This window comes from Pollicipes pollicipes, unplaced genomic scaffold (assembly GCF_011947565.3).
Source record: "Pollicipes pollicipes isolate AB1234 unplaced genomic scaffold, Ppol_2.1 Scaffold_3087;HRSCAF=3621_pilon_pilon_pilon, whole genome shotgun sequence".
Taxonomy (NCBI): Eukaryota; Metazoa; Arthropoda; class Thecostraca; order Pollicipedomorpha; family Pollicipedidae; genus Pollicipes; species Pollicipes pollicipes.
The window spans coordinates 25,483,557-25,504,316 of record NW_023596225.1 but is presented as its reverse complement, the minus strand read 5'-3'; the positions used below and the strand labels follow the sequence as shown (position 1 = coordinate 25,504,316).

At 59.9% G+C, this 20,760-nt stretch overlaps 1 protein-coding gene across 1 annotated transcript; it reads left to right on the top strand.

Moving 5' to 3' along the window:
- Positions 1-1,682: 1,682 nt before the first annotated feature.
- LOC119089941 (rootletin) lies at positions 1,683-19,892 on the top strand. Its single transcript, XM_037212743.1, has 25 exons — positions 1,683-1,728; positions 3,334-3,499; positions 6,701-6,820; positions 8,355-8,477; positions 8,673-8,747; positions 9,139-9,281; positions 9,810-9,870; positions 10,261-10,318; positions 11,061-11,196; positions 12,233-12,393; positions 12,747-12,877; positions 13,453-13,620; positions 14,350-14,544; positions 14,857-14,940; positions 15,265-15,412; positions 15,786-15,913; positions 16,254-16,446; positions 16,842-16,861; positions 17,494-17,578; positions 18,080-18,265; positions 18,863-18,936; positions 19,057-19,107; positions 19,449-19,499; positions 19,575-19,664; positions 19,887-19,892. The coding sequence occupies exons 2-25, from the start codon at positions 3,362-3,364 to the stop codon at positions 19,890-19,892; spliced, it is 2,625 nt and encodes an 874-aa protein (XP_037068638.1). The 5' UTR covers positions 1,683-1,728; positions 3,334-3,361.
- Positions 19,893-20,760: the final 868 nt, after the last annotated feature.

Here is a 20,760-nt window from a genome sequence, read left to right as displayed (position 1 = left end):
TTCACCCTTTTCAGCCAGTCACCAAACTGAAACGCACCTTAACATAAAGCGTCCTGGTGCTTATACCAGCCGGAGCGTGACACGGAAACCTCAAAACTAGATTGATTAAACTTGAGCCCCTTAAACGGAGGCGTGATGGTGGGTGGCGGCACCGGGCCAACTGCTGCTCCGCCTCAGAAACAGGGACGTCACCGCCGCGCATGCGGTCCAGTCAGGCACGTACTATCACGCATAGAGTTTGTAATGACAGCCGGTGTTCGTCGATGTCGCTTAGAGCAAACATATCGCGTTCATATCTCCCAGCAAGAAGTGAGAATCATGAAAACTACGTAGCTGGCGCTCAATCTCGTAAACCTGTTTGCAAAAAGTTAAGTCAGGGTCTGAGGTGTTAGGTATACTAACCTATTTAAACAGAAGCTAGGCATGCATTTTTAGCCTACACGTTTGTTGATGTTGTTTATTTGTATAGGAGTGGTTGCCAGCTACAAGTGGATGTTTTTGCGCCAGTTCACGCCTCCCAACAGATAGCATGGACGCTGTCGTATGCAAAAAGATTGACGTAACACGAGAAACAAAATGTCATATAACGTTTATGCCTTCTTCTCACGCCGTTTTACGACGGCACGGCGCAACACTAGAAACAAGTTATAATGCTACGTTTATGTCCTCTCCTCACGCCGTCTTACGCTGGCATTCCGAGACAGATCAGCTAGGGGAGAGTCTACTGGACGCCAATGAATGGACTCGAGCGATCGGGCGGCCTTCCGACGCAGCAGAGCCGGGCGGGCGTGCAGCGGGCGTGATGCGGCGCCGACCTTTGGCAGAGCCGAGCGTCGGTCACGCGCCCGTGTGGCCGCCGGCCGGCCGGGCACGCCGCCGGCTCGTGAGCCGACTTCGCGGGAGCGGCGGCTGGGTCGTTCCGCGCCGTCGCCACCGCCGCCGGTGCGGCAAGACCGGCGGACGGCGCGGGAGAGCCGGAGGACACGACACATGGCGCGGGAGACGGGAGGAGCACGGACTGACGCTGTTGGTGGGGAGGGGGATGCTCGATGTCCGAGGGAGCAGTAGGCGGGCGGCACCTCGAAGATGAACCGAGCGGGGGCTGGCTTGGCTTGGCTTGGCCTGGAGTCATTCCACGTGTAGACAAGACGTGAATGCGAGGGAGCGATTGCGAAAGTGGAACGGAAATTTAGCTTCTTTTTTAGTTTAAAGGTAGGGGAGTTGCGTCTATGTTTAGCGATATGATGCGGTGGTCCGAATTTCGTGCATGCTTCGAGACACTCCTTGAAGCGCTGTGTCGGAATAGATGACCAGATCGTTGAAGCGGATTTTTCGTAACGACCCCAACTTGACCCCAACTTGACACCATGCCATCGTCTTCAGATACAAACAGGCAGCATTCCTGTGGTGGCCGCACGCCCCTCCGTCTTTATCACCTTCACTGATCCTGCCAGCAGGTGCAGTTCGCAGTACAATTCAGCCGTTTTCCAAAAGACTCTGGACGATGTGTTCACGCCTGAGAAGGCCTGGCCGACCCGCTGACCTGTGTGTGGGGGTAACTTTGTGTGCGACTCGGCGGCAGGTGGAGCAGTACCGGCTGCGCTGCTCCCGGCTGGAGGCGGACGCCTCGCCGCGCGGCCGGCCGCCGCCGCCGCCCGACTCCGCCGACCGGCCTGACCCGGCCGACCTGCAGACAGCCCTGCTCCGGCTGGAGGAGGCCGACAGCAGGTCAGATGGTCGGCCCGGATGCCCCCTCCCCCCCGCTCCCCTGATTCCCACCTCCGGGTGGAGGAGGCTGACAGCAGGTCAGACGGCCGGCGTGGACACCCCCTCTCCTCTGCTCTGTCACTCCTCTCTCCTTAATCGCTCCCCCGCACGAAGCAAAGTTAACAGGTGGCCTTCTGGGCAGATGCATTGTGCCTGACCACATCTTTTGACTATGTGGCTTGGAACGCTGTGTCCGCCGACTCTTTTGTGTTATGGAATTTCTTTGTCTGTGGTAAAGTGTGGGTACTGTCCGAATCGCTGTTGGGTTAGGTGTCATTCCATTCATGATCCTGATCGCTCTTTTTCTTGGTCCTTATTTTAGCGAGGGGGATGAATTCAGAACGCAGTATGGTTAATATTGAACCCCTCAACATTTATCTCCAGTGCCCCCAGGTGTGTGACCCTGGTCAGACATGTTTCTCCCAGGTGTGTGACCCTGTCAGACGTGGTGTCCCCAGGTGTGTGACCCTGTCAGAATGTGTCCCCAGATATGTGGACCCTGTCAGACGTCTGTCCCCAAGTATGTGTACCCTGTCAGAAGTGTGTCCCCAGGTGGTGACCCTGTCAGACATGTTTCCCCAGGGTGTGTGACCCTGTCAGAATGTGTCCCCAGATATGTGACCCTGTCAGACGTCTGTCCCCAAGTATGGACCCTGTCAGAAGTGTGTCCCCAGGTGTGTGACCCTGTCAGAGTGTGTCCCCCGGTGGTGACCCTGTCAGAGTATGTCCCCAGGTGTGTGACCCTGTCAGAATGTGTCCCCCAGATGTGTGACCCTGTCAGACGTGTGTCCCCCAAGTATATGACCTGTTCAGAGTGTTGTCCCCACTTGTGTGACCCTCAGAGTGTCCCAGTGCGTGACCTGTCCAGGTGTCCCAGAGTGTGTCCCTGTCAGAGTGTGTCCCCAGTGTGTGACCCTGTCAGAGTGTGTCCCCAGGTGTGTGACCCTGTCAGAGTGTGTCCCCAGTGTGTGACCCTGTAGGTGGTCCCAGTGTGTGACCCTGTCAGAGTGTGTTCCCAGTGTGTGACCCTGTCAGAGTGTGTCCCCAGGTGTTGACCCTGTCAGAGTGTGTCCCAGGTGTGACCCTGTCAGAGTATGTCCCCAGGTGTGTGACCCTGTCAGAGTATGTCCCCAGGTGTGTGACCCTGTCAGAGTGTGTCCCCAGTTGTGACCCTGTCGAGTTGTCCCAGTGTGTGACCCTGTCAGAGTGTGTCCCCAGGTGTGTGACCCTGTCAGAGTGTTCCCCAGGTGTGACCCTGTCAGAGTGTCCCCAGGTGGTGACCCTGTCAGAGTGTGTCCCCAGGTGTGTGACCCTGTCAGAGTGTCCCCAGGTGTGTGACCCTGTCAGAGTGTGTCCCCAGGTGTGACCCTGTCAGAGTGTCCCTAGGTGTGTAACCCTGTCAGAGTGTGTCCTCAGGTGTGTGACCCTGTCAGAGTATATCCCCAGGTGTGTGACCCTGTCAGAGTATATCCCCAGGTGTATGACCCTGTCAGAGTGTGTCCTCAGGTGTGTGACCCTGTCAGAGTATATCCTCAGGTGTGTGACCCTGTCAGGGTATATCCCCAGGTGTGTGACCCTGTCAGAGGTGAACGACATGCTGCGGGAGCAGCTGGACGCGGCGCAGGAGGCGAACGACGCGCTGACCGGTCAGGTCGAGAAGCTCTCGGACGACTGGCAGCGGCTCTCCGCCGACCTGCAGGCCAAGGAAGCCGCCTGGAGGGAGGAGGAGCAGGTGATGACCGGGTGTGACGCCGGGAAGAGCGAGAGAGCGTGCTGAAACTGTAGGAGCCAGAGCCGGTGGGCTGTGTGTCTGGGGACGTCTGTGGTTAGCGGGGTGGTCCGTTTTGTCGGATTTGTTTGTACGTACTCGAGAGTAGGGCGTGAAGTGCAACAAAAAGGGGACTGAATGGTCGGCGCCCGGTTTTGCTGCTCCTTCTCTCTAAGCAAATACTCTTTTGCGTTGTCATATATCGATGAGGACGAGATCTGAAGATAAACAAAGCTTCAAGCGCCTGGTCTGTGTTTTTCATAAGCCTGCTTTTCCGTGAGTTTACCTTTAGGCGCACATTAAGCAGTGAGTAGGATCTTCTGTAGTTGAAGCTATTTCGCTCGAGTTCTACAGAACGTACCATTCACTGTATGAGCGAGTCTGCGTTTCGACACACCGTGAGACAATTGGTCTCGTGTTATTTCGAATCACATGACTTGAAATGCGAAATCAAAGGCCCACCCGCCCAGTCGCGGAGCTCAGGTGCCGCAGTTTGGTCGCATCAAACAATTATCGGGTCATTATTGTGCTACCTTCTGGATTGTCAGCACGACCCAGAAACGAGCACGATGTTGGACTGGGGCATGGCCAGTGCATCCACTTGGTGGAATTCAGGCAAGTGATGGCGTTTTTTACATATGCCGCTTGTGTTCTGTGTTTACCTTTTTGTCTGGACGAACCTAATCTGAATTGCTTCCGTTTCTGCCCCAGCTTCACGAGCACACTGTGGTTTAAGACGAGAGCACAAACCCAGCATGGCAGGATGGACAGGTGATGGACGATATTGCTCCCGTTTTTAAGATATGATGGAAAATTTCTGGTCGGGAGAGAAATTTCCGTTTCCTGTCGTTGATCGCAGGACGTGAACGTCCCAACTGAAACGCGGCCACCGTCACCCGGTGTTCTGGCGGCTTGCGGTCTTCAAATGTCCATGTTTATAAACGGTTTGAAACGTCACCCTAAGTTCTATTTTGTGAAAAATTGGCAACGCATCGTATTTCTACCTGCTGCAATGTATGGGCATGGGAGTTATCCTTCTGTGTAAGGGACAGCTTAGAAGCCAATTGATGATGCTGATACCACCAGCCACCTGGCCAGGTTATATTTCACGTTGTGCTGGAACGCCGAAGCATACGCGAAAACCCCTAGGTGACTACCGGGAGTGCTGAAAAGGCGAAGGGGATGTAAACAGTCATTCTAACCCGAAGCAATTCAGTTTTCTTTGGAACGTTGAGGTGTTCGTACCCAACGCATACTACCAGTTTTGTGAAAATCTGTTCGTTAGAAATCGCGTGTTGTGATTAATCGCACATATTACGGTTGACCTTTGCAGGTCAAACCCTTCGAAATGTTGTGCAGGTCTCCTGTTCAGCGGATTACTTCTGGTTTTGTTGCTGCAATATGTGCAAATGCCTGCTGATGCCATGCGTGAGGCTTACAAAGAAACACAGGCCAGAACATAGTGATGTGCTGCTCCCGGGCTGTGAGTGATTAATTGTTTTACTCATCCGTCTGTGGGTGGTGTGTGTCGAAAAATACCGATGTTTTATTTTATTTTTCCGTGGAGGGAGGGTGTTGAGGGTTAAAGGTTTATCATCGACGTGCTGCTCACGGAATAACAGCGCAGGTCGGGTCAAATGGCATGGATGCGCTGTTGCGAAGTCTTCGGAGCTTGTGTAATGTCCGTGACGCAACCTGGCTCAGCTGGGATTGGGCCCTACTTACCTTGCACGGATAATGCAAAATCAGAGGTCATTGCTTCATGTATTCTTACTTCGCTCATAGACGGCTGTGCACGCAGTAGCGCCCTGCAGGTTCAGTTCGGTTCACGACATGTTGGCCGTAACCTCAAGTGGTGTTTTGAATTGTCGCAACACAGGCAGCAACAACGCTCATTTTTCAGCGGCTGTATACATTGAAAATCGCCAAAAAGAAGCACTGTGGTACACAAAATGTATCTTTCTGTGGGCGCGAAATGGCCTTAGTAGTCAGCACGCCCTGAAACCCCAATTATCATCACAGCCCAGAATTCTTACTTAAAGTCGCCAGACTCAGCTGGTCCGAATTTGGCTGCTATCCACGGCTTGCCCCGGGGGTAATTTAACCTCCGAAGACCTGGACGAGGGGACTGCACCAGCCCTGCCCTACCCTGTCGATGCAGCGCAGTGCGAGTCCATGCGTTGCGGTCAGTAAATCGCCCTCTGGTCACCAGACACATGGGGAGCCATTCCAGAGGACCCGCCGGCGGCAGACCTGGGCTGGGACCCGCCGCCCACTCAGAGCCATTCCAGAGGACCCGCCGCCGGCAGGCCTGGGCTGGGACCCGCCGCCCACTCAGAGCCATTCCAGAGGACCCGCCGCCGGCAGGCCTGGGCTGGGACCCGCCGCCGGCAGACCTGGGCTGGGACCCGCCGCCCGCAGACCTGGGCTGGGACCCGCCGCCGGCAGGCCTGGGCTGGGACCCGCCGCCGGCAGACCTGGGCTGGGACCCGCCGCTGGCAGACCTGGGCTGGGACCCGCCGCCCGCAGACCTGGGCTGGGACCCGCCGCCCGCAGACCTGGGCTGGGATCCGCCGCCCACTCAGAGTCATTCCAGAGGACCCGCCGCCGGCAGACCTGGGCTGGGACCCGCCGCCCACTCAGAGTCATTCCACCGCCGCCCACCGCCCACTCACCGCGCCGATATCAACACGTGTGTGCAGATTGTGGCAAGCGCGGCTATCTGCTGCCGTCGAGTGCGCCCTGTGTGCGTGCAGGGGCCGCGGTGTGGACGGAGACCGGAGCGTTAGTGCAGGGCGCAGCCGAGGCCGCCGAGGCGAAAACACTCGGTGGTGTGTCGTTTTTGTGCGCCTCGATCAGGCCTGTGTCTTACCAACACTCGGTCCCCCTCGTCTCCAGACCTCAGCAGCTATCAGAGCACCGGGAACTGCGTGCAATCTGCTGGTGTGTGTTTGTTTTTAGGTTTCTTATTCCGGTCCGTCGCGTCCTGCACACCAGGGTCCCCCCCCCCCTCAGGCCTTCAACTACGACTTCCACGATACACAACACGCAGTCTCCAGACCTTTGGTAACTACTGCAGCAATACCTGACACCGGGCCTCCCTCCACCGGACCTTCCACTAGCTCAGCGGTTGCTAGGTGCGTAACTCCAGCCTCCTTCCCTCAGACCTACAGCAAGTACTACAGCGCCGAGCACGCCCGCACGCTGCGCCTGTGGCAGACGGTGGTGGCGTTCCGGCGCGACTTTGGCGACCTGCGGCTGGCCACGGAGCGCGACCTGAGCCGAGCCGGCGGCGAACTGGCGCGTCTGGGCCGGCGCGCCGCCGAGCTGTGCGCCGCGCTGCCGGTCGGGCCGCCGGCCGACGGCATCGCCGGCGGCGGCGACAATGCTCAGGTCAGCGGCGGGCCCGACCATCAGGGGAGGCGTTGGTGGAGGGGCTGAGGACGAAAACAACGCACTGGCGGGCCCGACCATCAGGGGAGGCGGTGGAGGGGTGACTGAGGACGGGAACAACGTACAGATCAGCGGCGGGCCCGACCATCAGGGTAGGCGGTGGTGAAGCGGCTGAGGACGGGAACAACGTACAGGTCAGTGGCGGGCCCGACCATCAGGGGAGGTGGTGGTGAAGCGGCTGAGGACGGGAACAACGTACAGGTCAGCGGCGAGCCCGACCATCAGGGGAGGCGGTGGAGGGGTGGCTGAGGACGGGAACAACGTACAGGTCAGCGGCGAGCCCGACCATCAGGGGAGGCGGTGGAGGGGTGGCTGAGAACGGGAACAACACACAGGTCAGCGGCGGGCCCGACCATCAGGGGAGGCGGTGGTGAAGCGGCTGAGAACGGGAACAACGCACAGGTCAGCGGCGGGCCCGACCATCAGGGGAGACGGTGGTGAAGCGGCTGAGAACAGGAACAACGCACAGGTCAGCGGCGGGCCCGACCATCAGGGGGGGGGGGGGGGGGGGTGGTGGCGGTGGTGGAGCGGCTGAGGACGGGAACAACGCACAGGTCAGCGGCGGGCCCGACCATCAGGGGAGGCGGTGGAGGTGCTGAGGACGGGAACAACGCACTGGCGGGCCCGACCATCAGGGAGGCGGTGGTGGAGCGGCTGAGGACGGGAACAACGCACTGGCGGGCCCGACCATCAGGGGAGGCGGTGGAGGGGCGGCTGAGGACGCCGATGTTTGCGGTGTGTAGGATGGGCTCGGAGGATTGATTCTCGCTGCTGTCTGCCAGCCTTTTAAGCGTCATTTTCAGTTCATGTTCTCGTTGATCCGCTACATAGTCAATGTTCTGTTTCTGGTGAGTCTCCGTGCGTGTGCCCTGGTGATCAGCAGCTACTACTCTCGAAATGTGGCGCTCACGGCTGGCGAGGAAGCTTTAGAGCATCGATGGGCACGTTTCTCCGTGAATGATCCCGTCCGGTTGCTGCCGGTGTATCACATCGCTAGTGAGCTGTCTGACGAGCCCTACGCTGGTGTCAAGCGTAGTTCTAAAACTGGGTCTCATTTGGAGCATCAGCTAATAGGGCACGATCGATGGTAGAATCGACGTTTTAAAGCCAGGAGACCAGACCAGTAGTGGATCCTCGCAACAGTAGCCTGGGAACGGCTGGAACATCTTTTGCGGGACAAGCGCATCTATTTTGACCTGTGTTTACGTTGCTGCATCTCTGCACCAGATACAGAACAAATCTGACGGATGGATTTGACCGAGCAAGCAAAGCCTGTCTTTGGACAATCGAAGGTTATATCCTTACCTCCCAGTTAATTCGGTAATGAAACTGTCGTCGGCTAAACACGCATCGCTCTTGGGCGCAGGCGGCAGCTGCTGCGGCGAGTATCAGTGTGCTGGAGAAGATGCAGGAGATGCAAAAGCAAGAGATGACTTTCCGCTCCAAGACGCGAGAGCTGGAGAGCAAGCTGAAGGAGCTCAACAGCCAAGTACGCTGGAATGTTTCGCATTACTTTTAATAAGCTACGGCGCCTAATGTCCTATGACATCAGGCGATGCAATTCCTCATGTAATTCTTGATTCCAGCTACAAAAAAGAGTAAGCATTTGCCAAAGCACCCAATACAAATGCAACGGAAACGTGTCTTACCTTTCTTCGGTAACATGGCGTTCTTGTCCGCGTAGATCACCACTGGCCGGGAAGAAAACAGGGAGAAAGAGAGGGAGATCACATCCCTCAAGAAAATCATCCACAACCTGGTGAGTGCTGAGTTTGTTTCCCGTGGCTGCATGCTCCTCCTATCCAGTGATAGCTAGTGCTAGGTCACGCACATTTTATTGACATCGGTGGCATGTCCGGTGCTGGCTCAGTTACCATTCAGTGATCACCCACCCAGTGATTGTTCAATGACCACCCACCCAGTGACTGTTCAGCGATCACCAACCAAGTGGCTGTCCAGCGATCACCAACCAAGTGACTGTCCAGCGATCACCCACCAAGTGACTGTCCAGCGATCACCCACCAAGTGACTGTTCAGTGAACACCCACCCAGTGACTGTCCAGGGACCAACCACCCAGTGACTGTCCAGGGACCAACCACCCAGTGACTGCGCAGCGCCCGTGCGATGACGAGCCGTCGCTGGCCGGCAGGAGTCGAGCTCGGCCGAGCAGCAACGCCGCCTGGAGGCGCACGAGCAGCTGCTGCAGGACGGCGAGGTGCTGGCGCGGGCCGTCCGCGAGGTAGCGCAGCTAGCGGCGGCACAGGCCGAGCCGTCCGAGCAGCAGCAGCAGCCGCAGAAGGGGGGAGGGACGCCGACCGGCTGCCGGTGCTCGTCCAGGCCACCGCCCTGGTCAGGTCAGTCCACGGGTCGGGCCACGTCAGGACACCGTGGGGTCAGGTCAGGTCAGGTCAGTCTTCTGGTGAGGACAGCTCCCCGTCCCGCTGATAAACATTGTTTGTCTGTGCGACTGACACGACCGGTCCGTCTACGTGCCTGACGTCGCTTCTGCCTGAGTAACAGTGATCGGCTGAATCTGTGCAGTTCGCGCATGATCTGTACAGCCTCTGACACGGTCGGCTTCTATACGCTTTTGCGTATGTAAGAGTGATCGGCTGGATCTGTGCAGTCCGCACATGACCTGTACAGCCGCTGACACTCTAGGCTTACACGGTCGGCTGACACGGTCGGCTTTACGGCCACTGACACGGTCGGCGTGACTTGCGTCGGTCGTCGTGAGGTGATGTCGACATGACCGGCAGGACGCCCTACGGTCCGGCGCCGGCCGGCTCGCCGGGTGCCGGCCGTCACGCTGGCTGAGAGCACCGTCGCGGCCGTGCAGGCGGTGCTGAACAGGCAGCAGCTGCGTAACCACGAGCTCCAGGTGAGCCGGCGGCTGGGGATACGCCCCCGAGGCGTGCCCTCCGGTCACGGGTCGGCCCTGGATTCGTACCCCTAGCTATGTGGTCAGAAACACGTTTCAGAAGTTGATCGATGCCGTAAGCTTTACCTGGGCTTTCGGCCTGCCACCAGAGCCGAGTAACGCCGATATGGAACAACGAGCCTGACAGTCAGTCTGGGGTCTGAAGGCCGGCGCAGCATCCCACGGTTTGTCGGTCGCTGCCTGCGTGTCACTGCCGGGCACGTGACTCCCTCTGCTGCGACCTCACGAGTTGATGTGGCCGCCTGCGCGCGCACCCGCGGCTCGGTGTGCGTCGTACCTGTAGACTAGCCCCGTGACCCCCTCCCCTCCCCCTCTCCTGCCGGCCGGCAGGTGAAGCTGAAAAGCTCGGCGGAGCAGCTGGCGCAGGCTAGGCCGCCGCTGCGCCGAGGCCGACCACTGCAGCAAGCGGCTGCGGCGCAGCTGCTGGAGGCGCAGGAGCGGCAGCTGGTCACGGAGCGCGAGCGGGGACGAGTCGCGCCGCCAGGCGGAGCGCGACCAGCTGCAGCTGGTGACGCTGACCGCCGAGCGCGAGCAGCTGGAGGGCGCGCGCGCCGGACTCGTGCAGCAGGTCAGACTCGGCGACCCTGCCCTCGCTCGTGGTCTCTCCGTCTCCTCGGTGACTATGTCTGAGAGGCAGAGGGAGAGACGGCGAGAGATGCTTGTTCTATCGTCACGAAGGCACATGTGTCATAAAAGAAACGACGTGCGCGCGTGGCATGTGGCCTCTGGGGCGGGTAAGATCACTGGAGGGAGGGACGGGGGGTTGGCTCAGGATAATGAGACCGTAAGATGAGCACTCGGCTTCCGTGCCGCGGCGGCCCACGGTCGCCGATGACCCAGCAGGCTGAGTTGGTGTCGATCGCTTACCACACCGGGAGCGCGTGTTCCCCTCAGGGCGGGGGAGAGCAGGGTTTTTGCCAGGACCGGGCCAGGACCGCCGGCGCCCACTGACCTGGCAGTTGGGTGGTCAGGACGTGAGCTGTGGGGCGGGCTGGCCATAGGCAGCCGGCGAGATGTCAAGCGTGGGCGGTCGAGTCGGGATCGTTTTTTTTATTCATGAATTGGCACGCATTTTTGTTTTTTGCTCCTGGATTGTTAGCAGGCAGTGACGAGCTGACGTGGTGCTGCAGGTGAGACCCTCAACAGCGAGGCCGACAGTGCTCAGGCCAGTGTCCAGGAGCTGCGGAAGCAGAAGGACGCTCTGGAGGACGAACAGCACCACCTCAGCTCCGAAGTGGAGAGACTGAAGTCTGCACTAGAGGACTGGTGAGGGAGCGCCTTCCTCCGCGGCGTGTGGTGACGCCGACAAAGTGCCGTGTGGTCCACCAGTGACATGGGCTGGAAAGATTGCCTGCATGTGTGCCCGCGTGTCTCATCGGCAACAGTACGGGACAGTTTTTGCTGCCGAAAGATGTTAAGTTGTCATGCACTGCTCAGGCCAGGACCACTAGGCGTCGGCCTGGTGAGCAGTAAGCTGAGGAAGGATGTTGGTGTGTCTGGTTCGTTCTAAATGATGTTATTTGTGTGTTTGTGGACTTCTTCCACATGTCTCGTCAGTAAAGAGAATAGCGCAACTTGTAGGGGTTTTAAGCAGCGATAAGAGAACAGTTTATGTTTCTTTTGGCTCATGACGTGAAGGCTCAGCGACAGACATCCCGGCTGGATGTCTATCGTGCTTCCGAATCTATGGTCTGCTGGCAGCTGTGCTCCGCGTGTCTGTGTACCCGTAGCTCGGTTCACAGCCACCAACTGGTAACTGACCACCGTATGCCAGAGAGATGTGGACCTCGCGCCGCCAGGGATGCGTGGGAGGGGACGCTGGCCACCCGGCTGGAGGCTGGGCGAGGGAGCCAGCCTGAGGCCTTGTGGTCCGGACCTTGTCAGTGCATGACATCGGAGCATCTTTGGGCAAAAACCCTCCGTTAAATCGGAGTCGCTCTACTGGGGTGAACCTGGTGGGGCCATGGTACATACAAAAACTTTGGGTGATCCTGTGTGATCGTGTCCCAGAGTGAACCTCGCAAGGTATGCAGTCAGCTCGTTGGATTTCTTTCTTAGGTCTGACGATCCCTACAAGTGTTCTGCTGGCGACGGAGTGATGCGTGATGTGTGATGATCCCAGCTATTATCGGCTCGTGGCCGTTGTCTAAGGTGTGATGACGTCACGCAATATCCACTGATGTCAGTGCCTGATGTCTTATTACCTCAGCCAGTGTCTACTGATGTACATGTCTGATGCCTTATTTCCCCAGCCATTGTCCACTGGCGACCTCATCCGATGTGTCATGTTTAACGCCCGCAGCCAGCGTCTGCTGGAGGACAAGACGGCCAGGTCGGCAGAGCTCCGGGAGACGCTCGTGGCCCTGAAGGAGGAGCTCAACAGCACGCGGCTGGAGCGTGACGTGCTGGCGCAGGAGAAGGCCGAACTGGACGACATACTCGGGAAGACGGAGCTTGACAAGGGTGCGGCTGTGCTGCTGCCGCATCGCTCAGCGTGGTCCGGGTGTCTGGGAGCATGGTTCGGTTCTGCGGCTAGCTTTTCAGTTAATGAAATGTCAGTCACGAAGCTCAGTTGAATGCCTTGTGGTGACTGAGTGGAATGCAGTTCAGTAGAGATCACTTTTTACGTCGCTGTTTACAAACTTTCACTCTTGCGCTACGCCAGAACGATCTGGAGCATGACAGATTCTGTAACGGTCATGTTCTGGCCGCTCTGCTCCATAGGTGGTCTGATTGAACGTCATTTGGTGATTATTATGATCAGATTCCAGGCTAGGACCTGACTCCAGGTCACGCCCTGACCCGTCTGACCCCAGGAGACCTGGAGGCTCAAGTGACCCGTCTGGAGGCGGACGAGGCCGCCCTTCGTGACGCCCTGCTGAAGATCCAGAACCTGAACGAGGGCCTGGGCGTGGACAAGATGGACCTGAGTCAGATGGTGGAGCAGGTGGGGAGCGGTGCCTCGCTGCACGGGCGCCAGTTATCGCCTTCCAGACAGACGTTATTAAAAGCTATGTGGGGGTGCTTGGGGTTGTGGTCTGTGCTAGGAGCGTCAGGTTGCGAAGACCCTGACCCCGCCACCCCCGTGGAAAATGCCACCTAAACGGCAAGTTTGTATTGCCTCAGTCTGCTGGCGAAATGGAACGAAGCTTGTTCGTTTCGCCTGGCGACATCATAACACGTCCTCCCGTTGCCAGTGCGGCGCTCTCCTTCCCAGCGGCCAGCTGACCGGCCTGGGCCGGCCGATCCTGGTATGCTGCGTCGGGGCCACGGCAGAGCGGCGCGCGCGTCGCTGCCGCTCCAGGGGTGACGCAAAGATCTGGCGCCCGGGCCGTCTGTGGCGCGGGACCGTCCCCTGCCTCCGGGGGTGGGGTCCGTGCCCCCGCGGTGGTGTGTGTGCCCCGTGTCTCGCGCTGACCTAGTGCAGTCAGCCGGCCGCCGGACGGCCGCTGACTCCGCCGATCGCGCGCGCCGCTCTGCCGCGACAGCGGCCGATCCGTCAGTTCCGCATCTGTCTGGCAGATGGCAGCGGAGGCGGCGGCGCTACGCTCGGAGCGCGCCTCGCTGGACGCCGAGCTGGCCGCGCTGAAGGAGGCGCTGCTGCGGGCGGAGCAGGGACGCACGCTGGCGGAGGCCGAGCGACTGTCGCTGCAGGACAGTCTGACGCAGAGCGAGCAGCAGCGGGACAAGGTCAGTACTGCGCCAGGCTCGTTCGAGCCGCGCCAAGCTCGTCCGAGCCGCGCCAGGCTTGTTCGAACCGCGCCAAGCTTGTCCGAGCTGCGCCAGGCCTGTTCGAACCGCGCCAGGCCTGTCCGAGCCGCGCCAGGCTCGTCCAAGTCGTGCCAAGCTCGTCCGAGCCGCGCCAGGCTTTTTCGAACCGCGCCAGGCCTGTCCGAGCCGCGCCAGGCTCGTCCAAGTCGTGCCAAGCTCGTCCGAGCCGCGCCAGGCTTGTTCGAACCGCGCCAGGCTTGTGTAAGTCGCGCCAGGCTCGTCCGAGTCGTTCCAGGCTCGTCCGAGCCGCACCAGGCTTGTCCGAACCGCGCCCGCTGCAACGCTGAAGGGCGCGTTTACTGCCTCAGCTGGGCTGATGGCGTGGGTTTCCAGCCTTCGTGAGTGTGGTGTGTGTGCGGTTTCTACCGTTTGACCTCATCTCCGTCACCTGACATGACCCGGTGTCTTCGAGCGCCTGACCAGATGTGTGAGCTCGTGATCCTCCAGCTCCTCGACCGACCTGACATGACCTGTGCCAGCAGCGGGACGGCCAAACGGCCCGTGGCGACCATGGCGATGGCCAAACGTCTGTGTGAGCGTGACATCTGTGCTCCATGACCCCCGTGTGACTTCAGCTCTGTGACCCCGAGTGACCTCAGCTCCGTGACCCCGCGTGACCTCAGCTGTGTGACCCTCCCTGTCCGGCAGCTGGATGACCAGGTGTCTGAGCTGCTGGCGGACCAGTCGGAGCTGGAGAGCCGGCTGGCGGCGCTGGAGCGGCAGCGTGCCGCCCAGCAGGAGGAGCTGTCGCGCACCAGACTCGACTACGAGCGCGCCAAGGCCGAGATGAACCGGACGGCCAGCGAGCGCGAGACGCTGGCGCGTGCTTCCGGTGAACTGCAGGTCCGTCAGGGAGACGGGACAGGAGGCGTCATGGGGGAGGGGGGGGGGGGGGGGTTGGCAGAAGAGAGGCGTGAGGTTCTGTGCTCGCTGTTCCTCGGGCGCGGTGGAACGACGCAGCGGATTGGACGCGGGATGTGACGTGTGCTCACTGTGTCTCCCGATATCCGACCGACCAGCGCTGTGTGGTCAGAGGGCTCGGTGGTCCTGTGACGTCTCTGTGCGGTCATGGGGGAGCCGCGCCGCGGTCTGGCGGCGCTCGGCCGCCGTGTCGGGTGGGCGCGCGCCTCGGTTTGACCGCGGCCCGCTCCACAGGCGCGCCACGCGGCCCTGCAGAAGGAGCAAGCCAGTCTGCGCGAGGTGCTGGCCGCCGTGAGGGCTGAGAGTCAGCACGCTGAGGTACCGGCGAGCGCGGCGGCCCGGCGCCGACCTCTCTCTCGAAGGCTCCAGTCGCAGGCAGACTGCGCTGGCGATGGCCGACAGGCGCACCGAGCTCTTCACGGTGCCAGTCGCTGAGTGCTCGAAGGAGTGGGCGCAAGTTGTCGGCGTCGCTCAAAGGGATATATGTCTTAGAATGCTGTGATGAGCCGTGATCTATACTCAGGCGGAGGCGTAGACTAATTTAAGTTTTCACGGGGAAAGGCGTACAGGCCGGAATGTCATTAGGGGCTTTATTCGTCATGGACAAGTATACCGGATGACAGACGTGGACTGGGTCGGCAGATGCAACTTTACGAGAAGAGCTGCGCTCTGGAGGCGGCCGAGACGGCGCGCCGGCAGCTGGAGAAGGACAACAAACAGCTGACCCTGCGGCGGGAGGAGGTGCAGAACCAGCTGAACCTCGCCCGGCGGGACATGGACCAGGAGGGCGGTGAGTCGAGATGTCGTGCGAATGGTGCGCGCGCTGCCGGCAACAGTACAGAAATACCGAGTGCTGTCTCAGGTGTTTTGATTCTACATGGGCGTCTGTGTTTTAAAACTGTGAGCGCCGGTAAAGCAATGTATGACGGACGTAGCAGCTGACGTTGAATTGAGAACATTCACATTCTCGACCTAGGAGGGTCTGGGAGGAGAACGAATACAAACGCTTGTCCATCCTGCGTGATTGGTCTGCCCGCGGTCACGGCGGTCACCTTGCGCCGGGGCTGCGGGAGGTGTGTGTTGTAATGAGGGCAGACGTTCCGTGGCCAGCCCGCCTTGTGACCGCCTGTCCGAGCTGAGCGGTCGTCGCCTGTTGGCCACAGGGCAGCTGCGTGAGAAGTGTGACGAGCTGCAGCGCAGGCTGGAGGAGGTGCGCACCGAGCAGGCCCGTCTGCTCTCCAGTCAGCAGCACCAGCACGATGAGGAGGCGGCCCGGCTCACGCGCGAGAAGGTGACTTCTTCTCTCTTTCCTCGGCCCTTCTCTTGTGCTCCTTCGGCCTATTTATGTATAGGGTACCTCTCTTCTGCAACGCGTCGCGCGCGCGTGCTTTTGGGCGCACGGGATAGACGCTGGGTGTCCGCTGGAGCATTCATCCGCCCGCGTGCCAGAGGAGCCACGTCTGAGGGTCTCCCTGGTGGCTGTTCGCACCGTGTCTGGCCGGTGTGTCCTGCTGCGCGCCGACGACCGCCACGTCCCGGTCCTCGGTGTGGCGGCCGCTTCGCCGGGGCGTCGCTGACGAGCTCTGAGCGCCGGCGGCCGCTGACGCCCCCCTTACCCCTCACCGCGGTAGGAGGAGGCGGTGCGTGCGCTGGAGTCGCAGCTCCAGAAGTCGGCTCATGCCTGGAGCCGCGAGCAGGATGACCTGCTCGGCCAGAAGAAGCAGCAGGTGCAGGCGCTGCAGCGCGAGCTGGCGCAGCAGGCGCGCGCCGGCGAGGCGCAGCTGCTGGCCGTCGAGGAGAGCAAGCAGCAGGCGCTGACGCTCGGTGCGTGACCTTTATCCTTGTCCTCCTTTCATCACACCCCTGTCAGTTGCGGTGCAAGGTATAGTGTCTCCGTGCAGACCGATGTCCTGTGTTTTGGATCATCGGTGATTTATGCCATGTGTTCAGGAGCCCCTGCGTTGTGCATGCCTGAACTCTGTCGCCTTTTGCCCTGATCTTCCACGTGCTCTAGCCTTCTCTGCGCTGCTACATTCCCGCGCTGTGGCATTATTCCTGCAGTTTGGAGCCCTGTTCTGTGACATTACTGATATGTTTACCAGTCTGTGCTCCTGTGCGCTGTTCCTCCCCACTCTGTCCGAGTTTATCCGCGTGCCGTACCTCCTTGTACCGCCGCCGCTGCCGCTGCCGCTGACGGCCTTTGGACTGTCCGTATGTAGCGCAGCAGGAGCAGCAGGCGGTGCAGCAGCGGCTGCAGCAGGCGCAGCAGCAGCTGGAGGAGCACCGAGCCGAGCTGGAGCGGCTGCGGGGCGAGGCCTCCTCGCACGGCCAGCTGTCTCGCTCCAGCGTCGGCGCCCTACACACGGACATCTCCCGGCTCCGCACGCAGATGGAGGACAAGGCGTGAGGGCGGCGTACTGGGCCCGCGGACAGGCCGGCCTTTAGGGCGATGACTTTGGTTCCTGAATAGCTGGGTGTAATCAGATATGAACAGAAACGCGCAGCTTGTGCTGAAGCCTATCGTGGATATTGTACAGGTTGATGTCAGGGCAGCGGCGAGAGGGCGGCGGGGGTCCTGGAGGGTTGTGGACTCGTGTGTGGATGCCGAATGAGGCAAGCGAGAAAGAGAACGTGTCACTGCGGCTCTATGTTGATACGTTACGATCTTTAGATGCTACAATATTCTACTGCAGTCTGCCACTTTTTTGTACGTATACTTGACTGCCATGAGGCCAAGTATTTCTCGCAGGCCAAGTATTTGTACTTATTTTCTCCGGCAGGATCACTCACGAGAAGGAGGTGGCGTCACTCTCCAATCAGATCTTGGACGCGCAGCGCCAGCGTGACCTGACGGACGCGGCGCACGGCCAGGTCAAGGTCAAGCTCAAGGTCACAGAGGAGCACCGCGACAGGCTGGAGCGTGACCTCACCGAACTCAACCGCAAGCTCAGCGAAGGTGGCTGCGGGGGTCGCATATGCTTTGCTTAGCAGGCCCCTAAAGGGGGGAAACAGTGCTCTCCTTTGTAGGATCATGTTTTGTGGAGACATCCATTCGGCGGAGCCGAAATTGGGCATTGGTATTCTGAGGTAAAGGAAAATCAAAGTGATGACGGCGCGGACAATGGTACGCACATCCTGATCGGCTACAGTGGTGAACTAGTGCACGACACTCGTAATACATCAGTGCGTCATGCACTGGCGCATCATTGTGCGCTGTGACGGCACATTGATAATGCATTAGATGGTATCTTATGTTAGGTTTGATGCAAGCAGGGGCCCTATAGATGCGCCGGGCTTGGGAGCCCCTGTCTGCAAGACATCGCGGCGCCACTAAAACATGATCATCCACCAGTGGATCCACTCGTCTTCGGCTGATTCATCAATGTGGCCCTGCTTTACTTGCGCTCGGTGCTTTCAGCCTCGTGGCTCTGTTCCACATGTATGTATTCCGTTCCAGCGGAGACCCAGAACGCTGACTGCAACCGTTCTTTGGCGGACACCAAGCGGGCTTTGCAGGAGGCTGAACATGAGCTGGCAACGCTAGATGGCATTAACGGCGAGCTGCGTGACAAGATTAAACCGCTCGAGGCTGAGAAGGGTGAACTCAAGCGGGTCCTGGACGAGGCCAACCAGAGAATAAGCAGTGAGTGTGTTTTTGGTTCAGTAGGTAACCTTCTGCTTGATATGAGGAAGCTGGATTCAAAATAACCCAAATATGTGAAGTGTATTTGACTTGTATCGCTTATCCGCCGTTGTGCTGCAATCGCCCGTAAATTTCACGCACCACGCCTGTGTGTAAAATGCCACAGCTTCTAGAATATAAGGTGTAATCCCGCAATCAAAACCAGCGATCTCAGGTCCAGCCCTTACCGAGAATAGCAGTCCGCCGGTAATCACTATATGTTACATCATGACAGACATGGACGTGTTCCGCATTCGTCCACACATGGGACTGTAGCCTCCGGAGACCGGTGGGGTTGCCCACGAGCATGCTCGTGACGCGGTTCTGTCGGTCATCCGGCTTCCTGGCACCACCCCGGCGCAAACCCACGGAGAAGGTCCCGACTCTTGTCTGACTGCCCGTCCGCCGTACCGCGCGGCACGCGTCCGTCACGTGAGGGCCCTGAACCGGCCCGGGTCTGCCGGCATACGGCCTCGGTGATAGATTGCGAGTGACGTCACGGTGCCGCGAACGCCAGCCGTGCTGTCTCCCGTCACGTGACACCGGCGCGCTGCGCAGTTCTGGACGGCGCGCAGGAGAGCTCGGCCAAACAGAGCCACGAGCTGCGCACCCAGCTGCGCGACCTGGAGCGGGCGCAGCTGGAGTCGACGCGCGAGCTGCAGGAGCTGCGCCACCAGGCCAAGCAGCTGCAGCTGCTCAACCAGCAGCGGCTGACCGAGCTGACTGACAGCAGGCAGCAGCTGGCGCGCCAGCAGGACGCCAACGACACGCACAAGAACGACATCCACAACCTGCAGGTCCAGGTGGGCGGCTGTCGCTGCTGCGGCTCGGATGGGTGATGGGCCGTTTGTCGGGCGCTGGGTCTGCCGGGCCCTCCGTGGTCATTCACTATGGTCTGATGAGCAGGCACCACTACGTGGACGGCCTCCGTGCTCCAGTGTCCGGTCCGCACTGAGCCGGATTAAGGAGTAACATTTGCTCCAAGGCATCTCTTTTTGCCTTCCTGGAAGTGACGACTGCCTGAAATCATTTGTGAGGCGGGGTCGAGCCCAGATGTCACTGATGGCGTTCACTGGCCTCACCGCTGCTTTCGGAGCGCACCCAGCTGATGTGACGCTGCCGTCGCCCGTGCGGCTCTGCACAGATGCGGGACCTGGAGGCGGTGCGAGAGGGCCTGCAGAAGCAGCTGGCCGAGGCCGAGCGGCGGCTGGCCGAGCTGCAGGAGAAGGCGCGCTGGCGGGAGCGGGACCTCTCGGCCGCCCTGGAGGAGTGCCGCGCCACCGGTCACCGGCTCGAGGAGGACAAGGAGAACCTCGAGATCCGACTGAGCGCCTCCAGCCAGGAGGCCACCGACCTCAAGGTGCGCCTGGTGGCCTGCCGCCGCCCGTTGACCGCAGCCTGGCGGTTCGACTGCACTGCAGGTGATGCGGTGTTTGCGTGGAGTTGCGCACTTGGAGCACTCGTTGACAACCAACGATTGGACTAAGCTAAGAAATTTAACACAGCCGGTCGCAGCATGGGCTGGGTTCATGTCGCCATCGGCTGTAACGCCGCGCTCCCGGAGTCCAGGCCTGTCCGGCAGGTTTAGTTCATGATCTGTCCACCGCTGGCTGGCTGGCGCTGTCTGGTGCGGCTGTTTCCCGACCGTTGACGTTGTTGTGGCTGTGGCGCCGCAGCTGAAGCTGCTGTCGGCCGAGGGCCGGGCGGAGACGCTGGAGGGTCAGGTCGGCCGCCAGGAGGCCACCCGCCGTGACCTGGAGCACAAGCTGGCCGCCCTGTACTCGTCGCTGCGGCGCGTGGTCGGCATGCGGCTGGACGGCGGCGGCAACGGCGGCGGCCCGGTCTGGCGGCGCCCTGCTCCGCCCGTCACCGCAGGTCAGGCGCCGCACGCACTGCCGGCCGGCAGACCGTCGCCTGGGCACCACCACACGCAGAGGGGCGCGGCTCCACCGTGCCGAGTGTTGCTAATAGCTCACGTTTTGTTATTTTGCGATACAGCTGTGTGTGTGTGTGCGGAAGTGCTGTCTGATTACTTATGTTTGTGGCCTTTTTTGTCGCACGATTTGCTTTCAGCCATGCATGACTTCGCTGCCAGTCTGCGCCCGTTTTCATTGGAGTTACTTTTTAGTGATGGATGAATGTGTATGTGTATTTGGTTTAAGACGTTGAATGTGTATATATTTGGTTTTAGACGTAGAGAGCCCGAATCTGTCCATCACTCAAGACGAGCTTTGCTCTCTGATTATCTCGATGGAAGAGAGCAGTCCCCCGCCGGACCCGACTCCCTCCGCTGGTACGTACCGCTCCGTCTACCTCCGACCCCGTGGTGACGCCCGGGTGTGTTCCCGGCTGCCCCCCCCCCCCCTACTTGGACGGATCGGTGGTGCTGCGAGTGGAGAGCCAGGAGTCGTAATCCACGATCTACTACGAGACCCGAAGCTGAGTAGAGGCTCAAA

Bases quoted from the DNA above. Each gene is read 5' to 3' on its own strand.
- LOC119089941 (XM_037212743.1), top strand. From the start codon at position 3,362: ATGCTGCGGGAGCAGCTGGACGCGGCGCAGGAGGCGAACGACGCGCTG. The intron at 13,621-14,349 runs GTCAGTACTGCG...CCTGTCCGGCAG, and splicing joins GCGAGCAGCAGCGGGACAAG to CTGGATGACCAGGTGTCTGA. The intron at 14,941-15,264 runs GTACCGGCGAGC...CTGGGTCGGCAG, and splicing joins CTGAGAGTCAGCACGCTGAG to ATGCAACTTTACGAGAAGAG.